At 40.0% G+C, this 14276-nt stretch overlaps 1 protein-coding gene across 1 annotated transcript in view; it reads right to left on the minus strand.

Moving 5' to 3' along the window:
• Positions 1–1493: 1493 nt before the first annotated feature.
• LOC135216629 (zinc finger protein 271-like) overlaps positions 1494–14276 on the minus strand; it is a 36767-nt gene continuing 23984 nt past the window's right edge. The window contains exon 2 of the mRNA XM_064252012.1: positions 1494–5827. Within this exon, the coding sequence (XP_064108082.1) occupies positions 4745–5827 (1083 nt within the window). The 3' untranslated portion in view covers positions 1494–4744. The remainder of the gene's footprint in view (positions 5828–14276) is intronic.

Genomic DNA, 14276 nt, shown 5'->3' on the forward strand with positions numbered 1-14276 from the left:
AGACAATATCTACTACAGTCTAGTTAAACCCCCTTTCCCCGCAAGACGCGGTAAATTTGAATGGCGGGTGTACGTACGTAGCTAAAACTTGATATGCTGATCCGCACGGGTTCTGCACAATTAATTAATTGTAGTTTATTGTTAATATCTTCTTTATTACTTACTATTTTCACTTCAAATAAATTGCAAGTTCAAGGCAGAACCTTTCTATATGAAATGGACACCTTTTAAATTGTATTATTCCCTTCTCTATATGTTTTTCTAGATTTCCTTTAATATCCAAAATTTGGTCAATATTCTCAGCGGTTAGTGAAGACAAATTTTGTATCCTAATTTCATAAATTACTGCTTGATCAATTTACGTAAACTCAATGCTATAATATTCCAAATTTACTTGTCATTCAGGGGAAAGCAAAAGCAGATGGATATACATTTTCAGAACATTTTTAGAGTATAATTCATAACTACTCAACACACTGGCACTAAACTCAAAACACCTCTGAACGTATGTGAAATATGCCTTGTTCAGTAACACAGCACAAACAAGTATTAATTATATATATATATATATATATATATATATATATATATATATATATATATATATATATATTTATATATAATTTACATTATTTATATATGTGTATAATATATATATATATATATATATATATATATATATATATATATATATATATATATATATATATATATATATATGAATGTGAGTGCATGCACATGTTCATTTATATATCTACATGTGTACAGTATACTAAACAAAAGAAAGGAAAAATATATGTTCATCCATAAGTCGGTACTTTACTCTTAGTAGTTCTTATGATATGAAGCAAAGCATGCAGCACAAAGCCCAACATCACATTTTTGGTATTCCCAAGTAGAGTGTACGTTTTTATTCAATATCAGCATGTAATAATTACGAAAAATAAGAATTATGATAAAGATTATCACTCGAAACCAAGACGCCAACCATGATATCTCAATGTACATTCGAAAAATTATTAGCTTTTGCTACAAATTCACTTATATGATATACGAATTATTCCATTACTGGTAATTCCTGTTATCACTTAAAACTTGTTTTATCATTCTATCATGTCTTTATCCCATATTAACCTGTAATAATTACAAAAATAACGATAAGAGATAGTAGTTATCGAAAGCCGGTCACGAAACACTCAAAACCAACGCCGAGACTGAAGTTTTGCCGGGAATTTTTGCTTTTTTCCACGTCATAAACCTTTTAACCAATTAAGTAACGGGATTCTAATGATGTCATTGTGATGTAATAACATTTAGCCAATGACACTCAAGTATTGATATGGCATCATAGAGCACGGTACTGGTGTAAGAAATCTGTCTCTAAAAGTATTGGCGCGCGGTTCAAATCGGGCCACTAAAGTGGCTCAGCGTCGGGAGTTGGAAAGCCAGAAAAGTGGCTCCTCGTCTTTAGGGGGTTAACATATTCTCACTGAATTGATGTAGACTGTAGGCTATTGCCTTGTAGCCTATTGCCGATATTGTTATCTGAAACTGAAAGCAGGGCCGTTTCTAGCTATAAGTGGACTAGGCGATTGCCTAGGGACCCCAAGCCACCAGGGGCCCCCTGGGTAGCTTGGAAAATTTAAATTCCCCAAGCCACCTAGGGGCCCCCGATGAAAAGTTGAAGTTTCCCTTTGCTTGCTGAATTTGATCCTGTCATGTAGCAGCACATTGAGTGTGTTGAGAGTGGACATTTCAGTCATTTCAGCTATCTTGGAAATATCATCCAAAATAAACTTATTGCTACAATCAGTGGGAAAATAATGGACACAGTAGTGACTGAGATTAAACAGTCCAAATATTATTCAATCATTTTGGACTGTACTCCTGATGTAAGCCACCAAGAACAGATGTCAATTATCATAAGGACTGTTAAAATCGAGAAAGCACCAGAAATCAAGGAACATTTTATGGGATTTATCGTAGCTTCTAAAAAAACAGGTCTTGATTTGTCATCATTGATTTTGAAGAAACTAATGAAGCTGAATATTCCCTTTGATGACTGCAAAGGACAATCATATGATAATGGTGCCAACATGAAAGGGAGGAACAAAGGGGTTCCAGCCAGACTTCTTGAGAAGAACCCTTGTGCACTTTAAGTTCCACGTGGGGCACATTCCCTAAATTTGGTGGTATCTGATGCAGAACAGCTTCAACAGATGCCATCAGCTATTTCTGCAATCCTAAGGGAACGTGTCCCTGTTCCACTAAAGACTTGGAGTGACACAAGGTGGGAGAGCCGTATTAACAGCATAGAGGCTGTGTGGTACCAGGCCTCTAATATAAGGGAAGCTTTGCTGAAGATCAGGGAAGTGACAGACCCTCTGACCAAGGTTGAAGCCCAAACTTTGGCAGAAGAGGTGAGGTCATACCGATTTATCATTTGCACAGTCGTATGGTATGACATTCTACACAATGTGAACCATGTCAGCACTCCTGCAGTCTCCCACAATGGGGCTTGATGTGGCAGTTGACCTCCTCACTAAAGCAAAAACATCTCTGACTAACTAGAGAAGAACTGGCTTTGCTTCAGCTCAGACATGTATGAGGAAATGAATGCAGAGGTTGTAGTCAAAGAGAAAAGTTTAAAAAGCACAAAAACGCACTTTGCTTATGAAGCCCCAGATGAGCCCATTGCAGATGTCATGAAGAGGCTAAAAGCAATATTCTTTAATTTTGTTGTTGACAAAGCCATTGAATCCTTAACTGATAGGTTTGAAACACTGGGTGAAGTGCGAGACAGATTTGGAGTGCTGCTCAGTTTCCAAAAACTGGATGATTAGGCATTGAGCAACCAGTGTGACAACCTCTGTATGACATTAAGCGCTGGAAATGAAAGTAATATTGATGGAAAGGAACTGGCAATGGAAGTAAAAAACTTGCCAAGCTTACCGTCAGATGACATAACTGCTCTTGAGCTCCTCACCTTTATCCACAAAAAAATTTGGAGGAACTGTATCCCAATCTGTGGGTTGCCCTGAGAATCGCCTGCACTCTGCCTGTGGCTATGGCGGCCTCAGCAGAGAGGAGCTTCTCAAAGCTGAAGCTTATCAAGACCTATCTAAGGTCTTCCATGGGACAGGATCGACTCACTGGTCTTGCTATAATAGTCATCAACCATGAGGTTGGCAAGCAGGTGTCATATAAGGACAACATTCATGAGTTTGTGAGTAAAAAAGCCAGGAAGCAGACATTTTGAAGATAATACATTGTTACTGTGAATATGAAATATTAGATGTTTCTCTGCTATGTGTAACTGTGATGTTAATTAAGCATTATTTTAAGTGTTGTTTTTTTTATTATCTTTGCACTTTGAAACAGATGTGAAATAAATAAATGTGAAGTGTAATAGTTTCTTGTATCTTAGTAAACCAACTAAAGGGCTAGGATTTGCTTCATCACAGTTTGACAAACCCCTCGTGGATAAATGAAGTACCTATCTATCTAGGGCCCCCACATAGCTAGAAATGGCCCTGTCTGAAAGGATTATCTATATTTATTTAATAATAATTGCGGAACATTTCTTTAGATAAAATTTCTAAATAGAATAATAAATTCTCCAAAACAATTTTCACTCCTACAAATAGCTAATGATTACAAAATGCAAGAAGTGCCCACGTGTGCTGGTGAAATATAGCTCCATAGTCTAAACTAAAAATTCTTAACTGGAACTTGAAATTATACACTTAGCTGAATCAATAACTGTAGAACGGACTTCTCTGAGCTCTGGTTACTTGAGCAACCAAAAATGGAATGATGGCTTGGTCAGATATTGGTCGTATGTAAACAATATGACGATGCATATGCGAATGACCACTTCTTCTTCTTGCAGTTTTGACATAGGTAGACTGGGTATTATTGTTCACCGATGATAATAGAAAGTGCCCGCTGATAATGAGTCCATTTTACTCTATCACGTTATAATGGTTATCATTACGGCACACTACCCAGCCACAAAACCAGTTAAGAGAATTCTTTGACATTAGTCTGGTTGCCATGGAGCTCTGGATAGACCATGGAAAGGACAGTACATGAAGACGAGACAGCGACTACAATAACAAAAAATATATATATTTTTTAGCATTTCCTTCCATGTTTGGGGCCCATGCCCTCATTGTTGTAGGCATGATTGATTGTTAGAAAATCATGGTGTGTTTCAAAAACTTATTTTTTCATACAAATCCTGAGATACTGGTAGAGGTCACTGTAGGGTCAGTAGAGGTTGAACAACCAAGCCCCTGAATTCGTGGATTTTTCTTTGGACTATATCAACTCATTATTTGTGGGAAATTCGCCTATTCACATATTTTTGACCGAGAAATATTTACTAGATACTGGATTTCCACATCAATTTCAAGACTAAATGCACTTTTTGCAATAAACATATTAAAATAATCAGGTACAAGCATTTTTAGAAGGATTTTCTTGTGTTTGAACTGACAACATAGGCAGGGGTCTAATACACATCAGCAAATACTGGGGATCCACTGTATTGTCACGGGGATTGAGTAACCAAGCAAAATTTCAAGTCCACTGGATGAATGGCACAGGTTGAAAACTGAGTTGCAAGATTTGAGGCCAGACACCTTGGACAGAGATCAAGTATACAGTTTCTACCTTGTGTGAATTCTTTTGAAATTACTTTGATGAGAAAAACCTCTTTGATATACAAAGTGAAAGGTTCTCATGTATGAGTTCTCATGTGAGTTTTAAGATTACCTAATTGAGAAAAACTTCTTTGACATATTGAACAATTATATGGTTTTTCTCCTGTATGAGTTCTCATGTGACTTTTGAGACCACTTTCAAAAGGAAAACGTCTTTGACATGTAGAGCAACTATAAGGTTTCTCTCCTGTATGATCTCTCATGTGAGTTTTTAAATGACTTGATTGAGAAAAACTTCTTTGACATGTTGAGCAAGTATATGGTTTCTCTCCCATATGAATTCTCATGTGATATTTAAGACCACTTGATGCAGCAAAACGTCTTTGACATATAGAGCAACTATATGGTTTCTCTCCCATATGACTTCTCATGTGTTTTCTGAGACTACTTTCAAAAGAAAAACTTCTTTGACATAGAGAGCAAATACATGGTTTCTCTCCTGTGTGAGTTCTCATGTGCTTTGTGAGATCATTTCTTTGAGAAAAACTTTTTTGACATATAGAACAAGCATGTGGTTTCTCTCCTGTGTGAGTTCTCATGTGTGTTTTGAGATCACTTGATTGAGAAAAACTTCTTAGACATGTTGAGCAAGTATATGGTTTCTCTCCTGTATGAGTTCTCATGTGTTTTTTGAGATTAGTTGAGAGAGAAAAACTTTTTTGACATATAAAGCAAGCATGTGGTTTCTCTCCTGTATGAGTTCTCATGTGTTTTTTGAGATCGCTTGAATGAGAACAACTTTTTTGACATATAGAACAAGTATGTGGTTTCTCTCTATGGGTTCTCATGTGGGATTTCTCTCTTTTTGAAAATGCATCTCTCTTGCCAAAATGTCTACTTTCTTCTGCAATACAGATCTTCTTTACGCTTTCATCATCACAGCTTGAAGAGATGCCCTCCTCATACTTAACAGATTGGGATGAACAGTTCACATCAAATTCACCATGGTCAAAAAATTCTGGTTCTGCCTTGACTTCTAAGAAGGGGTCTGCAAATGAAGAGCCTTCACCTTTGTTTTCAATAAGGCCTTCCTCCAAATTCTTTTCCTCTTTGATTAACAACAACGATGACGATTTTTCAGCTTCCATTTTCAGGACGTTCTATGTACAATACTCAATCCTTGTAAGGAGCTGATTAAATTTTCCTACTGTAATACTCTGAAATAAAATGAAAAAAAAAAAATCAGAAAAATATATTCTGAATAGCACCACTCATAAAAACCAGAATGAGAAATTCAAAACAATTTCATATTTTACAATAGTGAGTGCTTTTCTCAACTCTGAAATAAGCATCTTTTGAGAAAACAAAAAATATCACAATGCAATGGTCATTTGGACAGAATTTGTCCCAAAAGATATAAAAAAGCAACACTGGATGCTGTTTGGAATCAACAAATTTATTCAGGCCAAAGTTGGTCGACAATTCAATCACCATTTTCTACCTTTACCACAAATTCAAGACTTACTCTAATTTTGACTATCAAATGAACATCATCTTTCCTTCATGAGTTGGGAGTATTATATAACTATTTAAGAAGAATGGGTTTTTTTATACGAGTTACATTTACATTTTATGGTAGAAAAGGCTATTTTCATTAGGAAAAATACAATTTTTTTAAAGTAAATTGTATTTTTACTAACTATACAAACAACCAGTCTTTTACATTAGAAATTACTTATGCCGAAGCTGGAAAACGGCTGCTTTACATTTAAACAAGGCAGCCAGGTAGTTAAACTACCATTTGGTTGGTAGAAGTCCAGCCAAACTGAACGTAAACATTCAAATTGCTTTCAGCCCAGGTATCAGACTGAGGGGTAACATGAGGTGGGCCTGATGTGTAAAGGGCCTTAGGTTTGTATAGTTAGAGAAAATACAATTTAATTTTTTTTAAATTGTCATTTATTCCTAAACGATACACAAACTCTCGGTCCTTTACACTAGGAAGACTCATACTTGGAGGGAGGAATCTGAATGAGTCTGTAGAACTGACTGGAGTTTGCACACCTGGAGTTTCTTCCTAGTCGAAAGGGCGAAGAAGAGAGTCATGCCTCTGATGAATTGATCAGAGTACAGGGACTGCATGATCAAACATCAGACTTCTGGGCTTTTTTTGAATGAGGGAGGAAACGTAACCCCATATGACAAACAAGCTGGGATGAATCTGAGAGTCAAAGACAGAATGGTAAATATAAGCAGTTTGATTATTGTCAGGGAACTCTCCCTCATCTCTTACGAGAGAAAGGGCAGTTGCATCTATAATCTAAAAGATATATAGAATGGTTGCTCAATTGCAAAACTTACCCTGCACTGGTGTCAGTTCCAGCATGTTACGGCTTAATCCACTCTCTGCCTGATGGAATGGAAGAGGTATGAAGGGACGGAGAAGAAGACGGGACAATCACTCCCACATTCATTCTCACATCCACAACTGTACATCTAAGGCAACCTTGTCCTGATAGAGGAGCTGGGTACCCAACACAACTTCTTGAGCAGGCAACACCTATCCCAAGGCTAAAGTCTCCAAGGACTTGTGGGCAATGTCCTGAAGGTATAAGGAAGTAAAGGTGGTCTGTCGAGACCACACAATAACCTTCAGAACCTGATGGACTGACAGATTCTTCTGGAATGTGAGGGTTGGACCAATGCCCCTAACCTCGTCAGCTCTCGGATGGGAAGTACCGTGTCGTCTATGCCAGCAGCAGAGTACATGTTCTTGGACACTTCTTTATTGGACAAGCCAGTACTGCTAACGAAGAGTCAGTGACACTCAGGCTGGAAATGCCCAGTCCTCTTCAGAAAAAGCTGCACCACTCTAATAAGACAAAGTAGCATTTCGTCTGCATCATTATCAATGAAGTCCTATAGGGAGGGGATCATAAAGGACTCAAACATGGCATCAAGGACCTACGGGTTTTGAGTCTTTGCCAGGAAGTCTGGAATGAAATTGATCATAACAGATCCCCATCCCCTCGAGTGTTTCACATCGAAGTCCATAAAGTTCGCCTCCTTTCTTCATCGATGCCAGGGCAAACAGGAACACAGTCTTCAGGGTCAGATCCATGTCTGATGACCCTCATAAGGGCTCGTACGGTGCATGAGTCTGGCCCCTGTCAAATGCAATCCCTAAGGTGGGCAAGAATTTTCAAAGCTGAAGCTTATCATCAAAAGCAAAATCTCCAGAGAGGAGGAGATATCTACCCCTTTCAGCCTATGTACTATTCCTTGGGGAACTCGATAGCCTTTCACTCTTGAAACAGAGAGAAGGTTCTCTTGGCGAAGGACGACAAGGAAATCCGCGACCTACTAAAGAGTAGTTCCCACAGGAGAGAACCCATCTATGACGTCAACTACAGAAGCTGGCCGATTTTCCTTAGTATACTATTGCAGAGGACTGTTTGAGGTATCCAGGCATCTATGTTACTGTGCAGGGCAAAAAGCCTCTTGCACGCAAGAGATGGTGGATAACCTCCAGCTGTGAAGAAGCAAGGACTGCACTGCCTTATGATACTACTCTACGTGTGGCTGACAAAGAAGGTTGTGCCAGGAAGGAATCTCTCTCGGTGCTTCGGAGAGCAGAGCTAGAGTTGGGACGGTGACCAATGCTCTGGTAATCACCTTGCGAAGCCAACAAAATGGAGGGAATGAGTAAACGTCAAGGTTTTCCCTGGCAAGACGGAACAAAAGACCTGAAGTTTTCTGTTGTGCAGGTCAAACAACCTCTCCGTGATGTCTGGATGAAGGGATCACTCTGTCCCTATCACCTGATTCTGGTGTCTGAGCTCATCTGCCAATACATTCCTTTTGCCTGGAATGTATCTGTCCGACAGCTCCGCCAAGTGAGCTACCGCCCACTCGTGCACCTGCAATGTCAACAGGTGAAGCGGGGGAGATATGAAACACCCCTGCTTGTAAGGGGGGAGATATGAAACACCCCTGCTTGTAAGGGGTTAGGTATGAAACACCCCTGCTTGTAGACACATGCCACTGACGTGGTGTTCTCACTCAACAACAACCAACAACAACAAGGAATGCCCCATAACTCGATACTGAAACTCTTGGAGAGCCAGGAAGGTTGCTTTGCGTTACAGGATTTTGATGTGGAGGTGTCTGTCAAGTCAGTTCCACATCCCTGAAGTCAGCAACTCCTCCAGATGTGCGACCCATCCCTTGGTCGATGTATCCGGGAGGGGGGGGCATGCAAGGATACTCCTTTTACGAGATTCCTGGCATTCAACCACCAGTCTAAATCCTCTATCACTTCCTCCAACTGGGGAATGAAAAAGGAATGACGATCTTAAGATTGGGGCCAATACTCATTCATTCTCTACTAGAGTGAACAAAGGTGAAGCCGCCCATGATGACAGATGACTAACTACGACTTGCCGTTGCTGTGCTGGTTGCTCCCGTTGAAACAAGAAATACTGCGCTACCTCCCTGAACCTGCTGATAAAAGACTCTGAGACAGAAACACTTGCTTTTACCATGTTTATCAGCATGCCCAGGTACACTATCCTCTGCTTGGGGATGAAATCGGACTACTAAAAATTTACCACAATCCCAAGGGTGTGGCTAAACTTGAGGAGTTGATTCCTGTCCCGTTAAAGCAACTGCTTGCAGCAGTTCACCAGGACTAACCCGTCATCGAGATACCTCAACAGATGTATTTCTTGTGAATGGGACCTCAAGGCTTGCTGCCTCTTACTGCAAAAGATAATTCTTTCTGAAGGAAGATGCTGCAACAAGAGATCTGGACCTAGTCGTACTAAGTCTGGGTCAACCTGCTTTGTCAGCAGAGACCTCTCCTAAGGCATACAGTAGTGCTTCTGAGAAGGCAGAGGAGGGGGAAGTAGCTTGTCAGAACGATTTGCCTTAAGTAAATTCTCTTGCCTAGTGACAAGATTATTTACCAGGTTAAATACTCCTTTGGCAAGTGAGGGTCATGGCAGCCCCATCAAAACCTTGGGTTCTTTTTTTGGTCACCAAAGGGATTTGAGACGTGAGGGGCAATCAACAGAAGAGGCCATGGTCCCTTCCACAAGATCAGTCCTCTGAAAAAGTCCTCTGTATTTCAGCGGTGTCCACATCCTGGGGGAGAGGACCCTTGAATCCTTCTAGGGTGCGGTTCTCCTGATCTACTCTCCCGGTAGGAGGGAAAACTTCGACAGACCACTTCAGTCTGTTCTAACAACTTGGTTGTACAACTGGTGCGATCCTAAGACTGAGCCAGGAGTGTATGCCCTTGCAGCTGAACTCTGGGGAGAAGACTCTCCAGAGTTTCTCCTGGCCAATTTGTTGCTCCCTGTAAAACCCCAGGAGGTAAAGGGAAAAGGAGAGGAGGATCAGGCTCTCTCAACCTTCCTGCTAACCAAACCAGCAGGAGGCTGTGTCATGAGCGGTCATCAATACACAGTGAGAATGGCAACGCAAGTCTAGGAGAGTGCTTCCCACTCGGTGAAGCATTTATTCGAGGAGAGTGAGGTTTCCATGACCAATGAAGTAGGAGGAATCATCGGAGTGGTCAAGTCAGGGGTCACTGGTAATGGAGGCACAAAGAGCTCAGGCACAGGAGGAGAGAACACCACAAAGCCAAGAGGCAGCAGCACTGACAACTGAGGTGCCAGCAAGTGAGGATGTGTGCCCATCACCACCGGGAATCACATTCGTTAGGTGATGGACGAACACCATGGAGGCACGCGTGTAAACATGTGTTGCAACAGTTGCGGAGGTAGCGGTTGTCGCTGTGCGAGATATGGGGAGGAGGGGAACTCTTAAAGTGTGACATGAGCCCCTGTATCAATGGTCTGCCATTCAATCCAAGTGACAGCCATGCCTGCTGGAGATTTCTTGTTTGAGTGTCCACCAAACCTGTAGAAGCAAGAGTTGAATTTGAGGGGGGAGTCACCCCCCTTGCTACAAGGGAGATATTTTCCCCCTCGAGTGAGAGGGAGGCCCCAAGAGAGGGGTAGTCCTGGCAGCCCGTCCCCTGGCCTTCTTCACCCGACGAATCAGGTAAAGAAGATGAAGGAGAGTTTTCACTGAAGGAGAAACAGTAAGAAGGGGAAGTTTGCTGGGGGGAGAGAAACAAGGATGAAGGTTCAGCAACCAAGGGCGTTAGTCAGGGGGCATGTTACCCTATGACGAACCTAGTAGCCTTCCTCTGGTACCATTTCCTCCCTTCAAACTTCACCCACAGCTCAGGCGACCAGGAACAGCATTCAGTACAAGCAGATGTTCTAGTACACTCATTCCCCTGCCAATGGCTGCAAAGGGTGTGAGAATCAAGGTCAACAAATGAGCGGAAGTTTCTGTACTTTTTCCCGCCAACTCCCAGACACACATGTTGGGAAAAGGCGTCTCTGATTCGTGGGTCTACATTATATATTAGATAAACAAACATACATTCAATTCACCAAAAACACAGAAAGATCCCACTGGGAATGTTTAAGTAGAACCTCAAGAACGGTCTGGCAGAGAGCATAGCAACATGTCTTCACCAGACAATGGCCAAAAGCAAATTGGAATGTTGACATCCAGTTAGGATGGGACTCTCAGCTATTAGACAGGTATATTGCCTAACCACCTTATTTCAAAGTCTAGCGGCCATTTCCTGGCTTTGCCTTAAGCAATTCCTCACGCAAGCAACCAATGGTTTGTGTATTGTGTACAAACAATTTCATTATTCCACCATTTTGGAGCCATATTTCTTCCATTATGATCCTGAAACATGCATCATAAACTACTGCCCTACTTATGAAAGGATTTAGGTTCCAAAAAAATCATCGTTTTTGGAAAAATCATATCCCAAATACAGCCTAGCCTGCACTAGAGTAATCAGTACCATCTATACATATATGATAGCCTACCTTACACTATACAGTATACTCTATAAATATAAGGTATAGTAGTTATTAACATAAGCTAATTCTGATAATTTAGTACAAAGAGAAATTGAATAACACTAATAACAGTTAGCCTAGTGTACACTATGGTATATTGTATGCATATACAGCAGCCTATCCTTAAGTATACTCTATACATATATGGTATACTAATTATTAATATCAGCTAATTCTGAAGGTTCAGTGCAGGTTAACTTATGATAATTCTGTACAAAAAGAAATTGAATAACAAGAACAAGAATCAGACTGTAATGTAAGGGGTATTCACCAAGATTCGGTCCATTGTAGGCATAAGTGATCAGTGTCAGGCTGCTTCTGCCTATGTAAAACTAAAAATCAGAAGAAGAGGAGGAGGAGGATGATAAAGCTGCTGAATCATCAACTCGCTCCTCGTCAGATAGTATTTCAAGGAAACAGCTGTTATAAGATGCAGAGGATCAAGGATCAAATGTCGGGGAGGGGGGCAGAAGACAATAGCACTGGAGCCTTTTTCTTAACCCTTAATGGACAGATACCCTTGTATGAGTAACAATAACAGGTTTTGAGTGGTGGATGCAATACCGCCTGGTGAATATAAATACAGTATTATGCGCCATCAATTTGGTAATTACTTCTATAGCCCATAAATTCACTAATGGCAACTTTTAGATTGGCTAAGATGGGAGACTGGGCAGCTCAGAAGCTGAGTTGTGACCTGCACTTCAAGGGAGGATGTACTGCTTCTGTGTCTCACTTGACATCTTTTTATAAATTTGCTGATAAATATACTAAGGGGTAGCTGTTGTTTTTAGTTCTTATCTTTTATGATGGTACGTTATGGAGGAGTTATGGGAGTTCCATTTGACAACGTCCTAGAGAGAGAGTTTTGAGTGAGTTTTTTGGTCAGTCTTTAGTCTTTAGGCAGAGCTTGCGATGGTCAGTAGTGTCGGCAGTAGTCTGTTGAAGGCATTGATAGTCAGCTAAGTTGTGCGTTTTTTGTTTGTTGTTTAGTTGTTGTTAAGTTGATGTTGTTTGCTTTGGAGTTGTTGTGCCTTGTTGTTAGATTTGTTGTGCTTGTGAGTTCCTGTTGGATTATATGTGAGTTGTTATGGTTGAGGGTTGTTGTTGTGGAGCTGTTGTGGTTTCTTGGTGTTGGTTGTGAGTTGGTGTTGTTGGTGAGCTGTTGTTGATTTCTTGGTGTTGTTTAGTGGGTGTGTGTGTCGAGGGTTTTTTTTTGTGTTAGTGATTGTTTGTGCAGTGGTCTTTTGTTGTGGTTGTATTCCTTGTTTGTTGAGTTGTGTGTTGTGTGTTCCTTGGTTGTTTGCTGTGTTGTTGAGTTGTTGGTGTGTGTTCCTTGGTTATTGTTTGTGTTGTGCTTGTTGGGTTGTGATCATTGGTGGTTGTGTGTTTGTGGTCCTTAGTTGTTGGGTTGTGGTTCTTGGTTGTTGGTGGTGTCTCAGAGACCTCAACCAGTGGACAGCACAGCATAGCACTGAGTATCTGCAGTTCGGTGAGTACATGTGTTTGTTTTTTTGTTCTTTGTGTGGGTAGGTCAATTGTCCTGTGTGTATTCAGTATTTTTGAAGAGGAAAGTGTGACTGAGGGTGAGTTTGGTAGCTGGATTGATTAAGTTTAGGTGGGGGGGATTTGCCCGCTTTTTTTTTAGCTTGTGATTCCGCCACGTCAGTTATAATTGCAATTTTGAAAAGAAATGTTTGGAAAACATGTATAATTAAAAAAAAGTTACTGTATGGCAAATTTCAGTAAATTTACTGAATTCTTTTAACCCTTTAATGCCCATTGGACGTATTAAATGTCAACATAAATTGTCTGTCGGGTGCTGATAGGACGTCTAGTACATCGATAAAAAAAGTTTTTTTAAAAATTCGCGGAAAAATACTTATAGGCCTACCAAGTGAAAACTTTTGAATCACACGCCTTGGGGGATGCTGGGAGCTCACGGATCAAGGCGTTGTTTTGCTTACAATCGTTACGCATGCTCGCAAGGGCGAATTTCTTTATTATCGCACTAAAAAGTATCAGTGACACATCTCAGATATTATTTCATCACTTTGACATAATTTTTGCACCCTTTTAAATTAGCCGTTACATGGAGCATTATATATGAAAATGTGTGCAATTTCATGCACAATACAACTAAAAACAACCCATGGTTGTAGCTTTTATCAGTTTTGAAATATTTCATATAAATAACGATAAGTGCCACAATTTCAACCTTTGGTCAACTTTGACTCTACCGAAATGGTCGAAAAACGCAATTGTAAGCTAAAACTCCTATATTCTAGTAATATTCAATCATTTACTTTCATTTTGCAACAAATTGGAAGTCTCTAACACAATATTTCGATTAATGGTGAATTTATGAAAAAAAAATTTTTCCTTACGTCCGCGCGGTAACTCTTCCGAAAAAAAATCAGAAATTTTTTCGTCCGATTGTCGTAATGTTTGCACCATTTTAAATTAGCCGTTAAATAAAGTTTTATATATGAAAATGTGCACAATTTCATGTAGAATGCAACTAAAAATAATTGAAGGTTGTAGCTTTTCTCATTTTCGAAATATTTGTATATAAAAAAATATATAAGAAAATTCGACATTCGGTCAACTTTAACTCGTCAGAAATGGTAAAAAATTGCAATTGTAAGCTAAA

The sequence above is a fragment of the Macrobrachium nipponense genome, chromosome 6 (assembly GCF_015104395.2).
Source record: "Macrobrachium nipponense isolate FS-2020 chromosome 6, ASM1510439v2, whole genome shotgun sequence".
NCBI classification, from domain to species: domain Eukaryota; kingdom Metazoa; phylum Arthropoda; class Malacostraca; order Decapoda; family Palaemonidae; genus Macrobrachium; species Macrobrachium nipponense.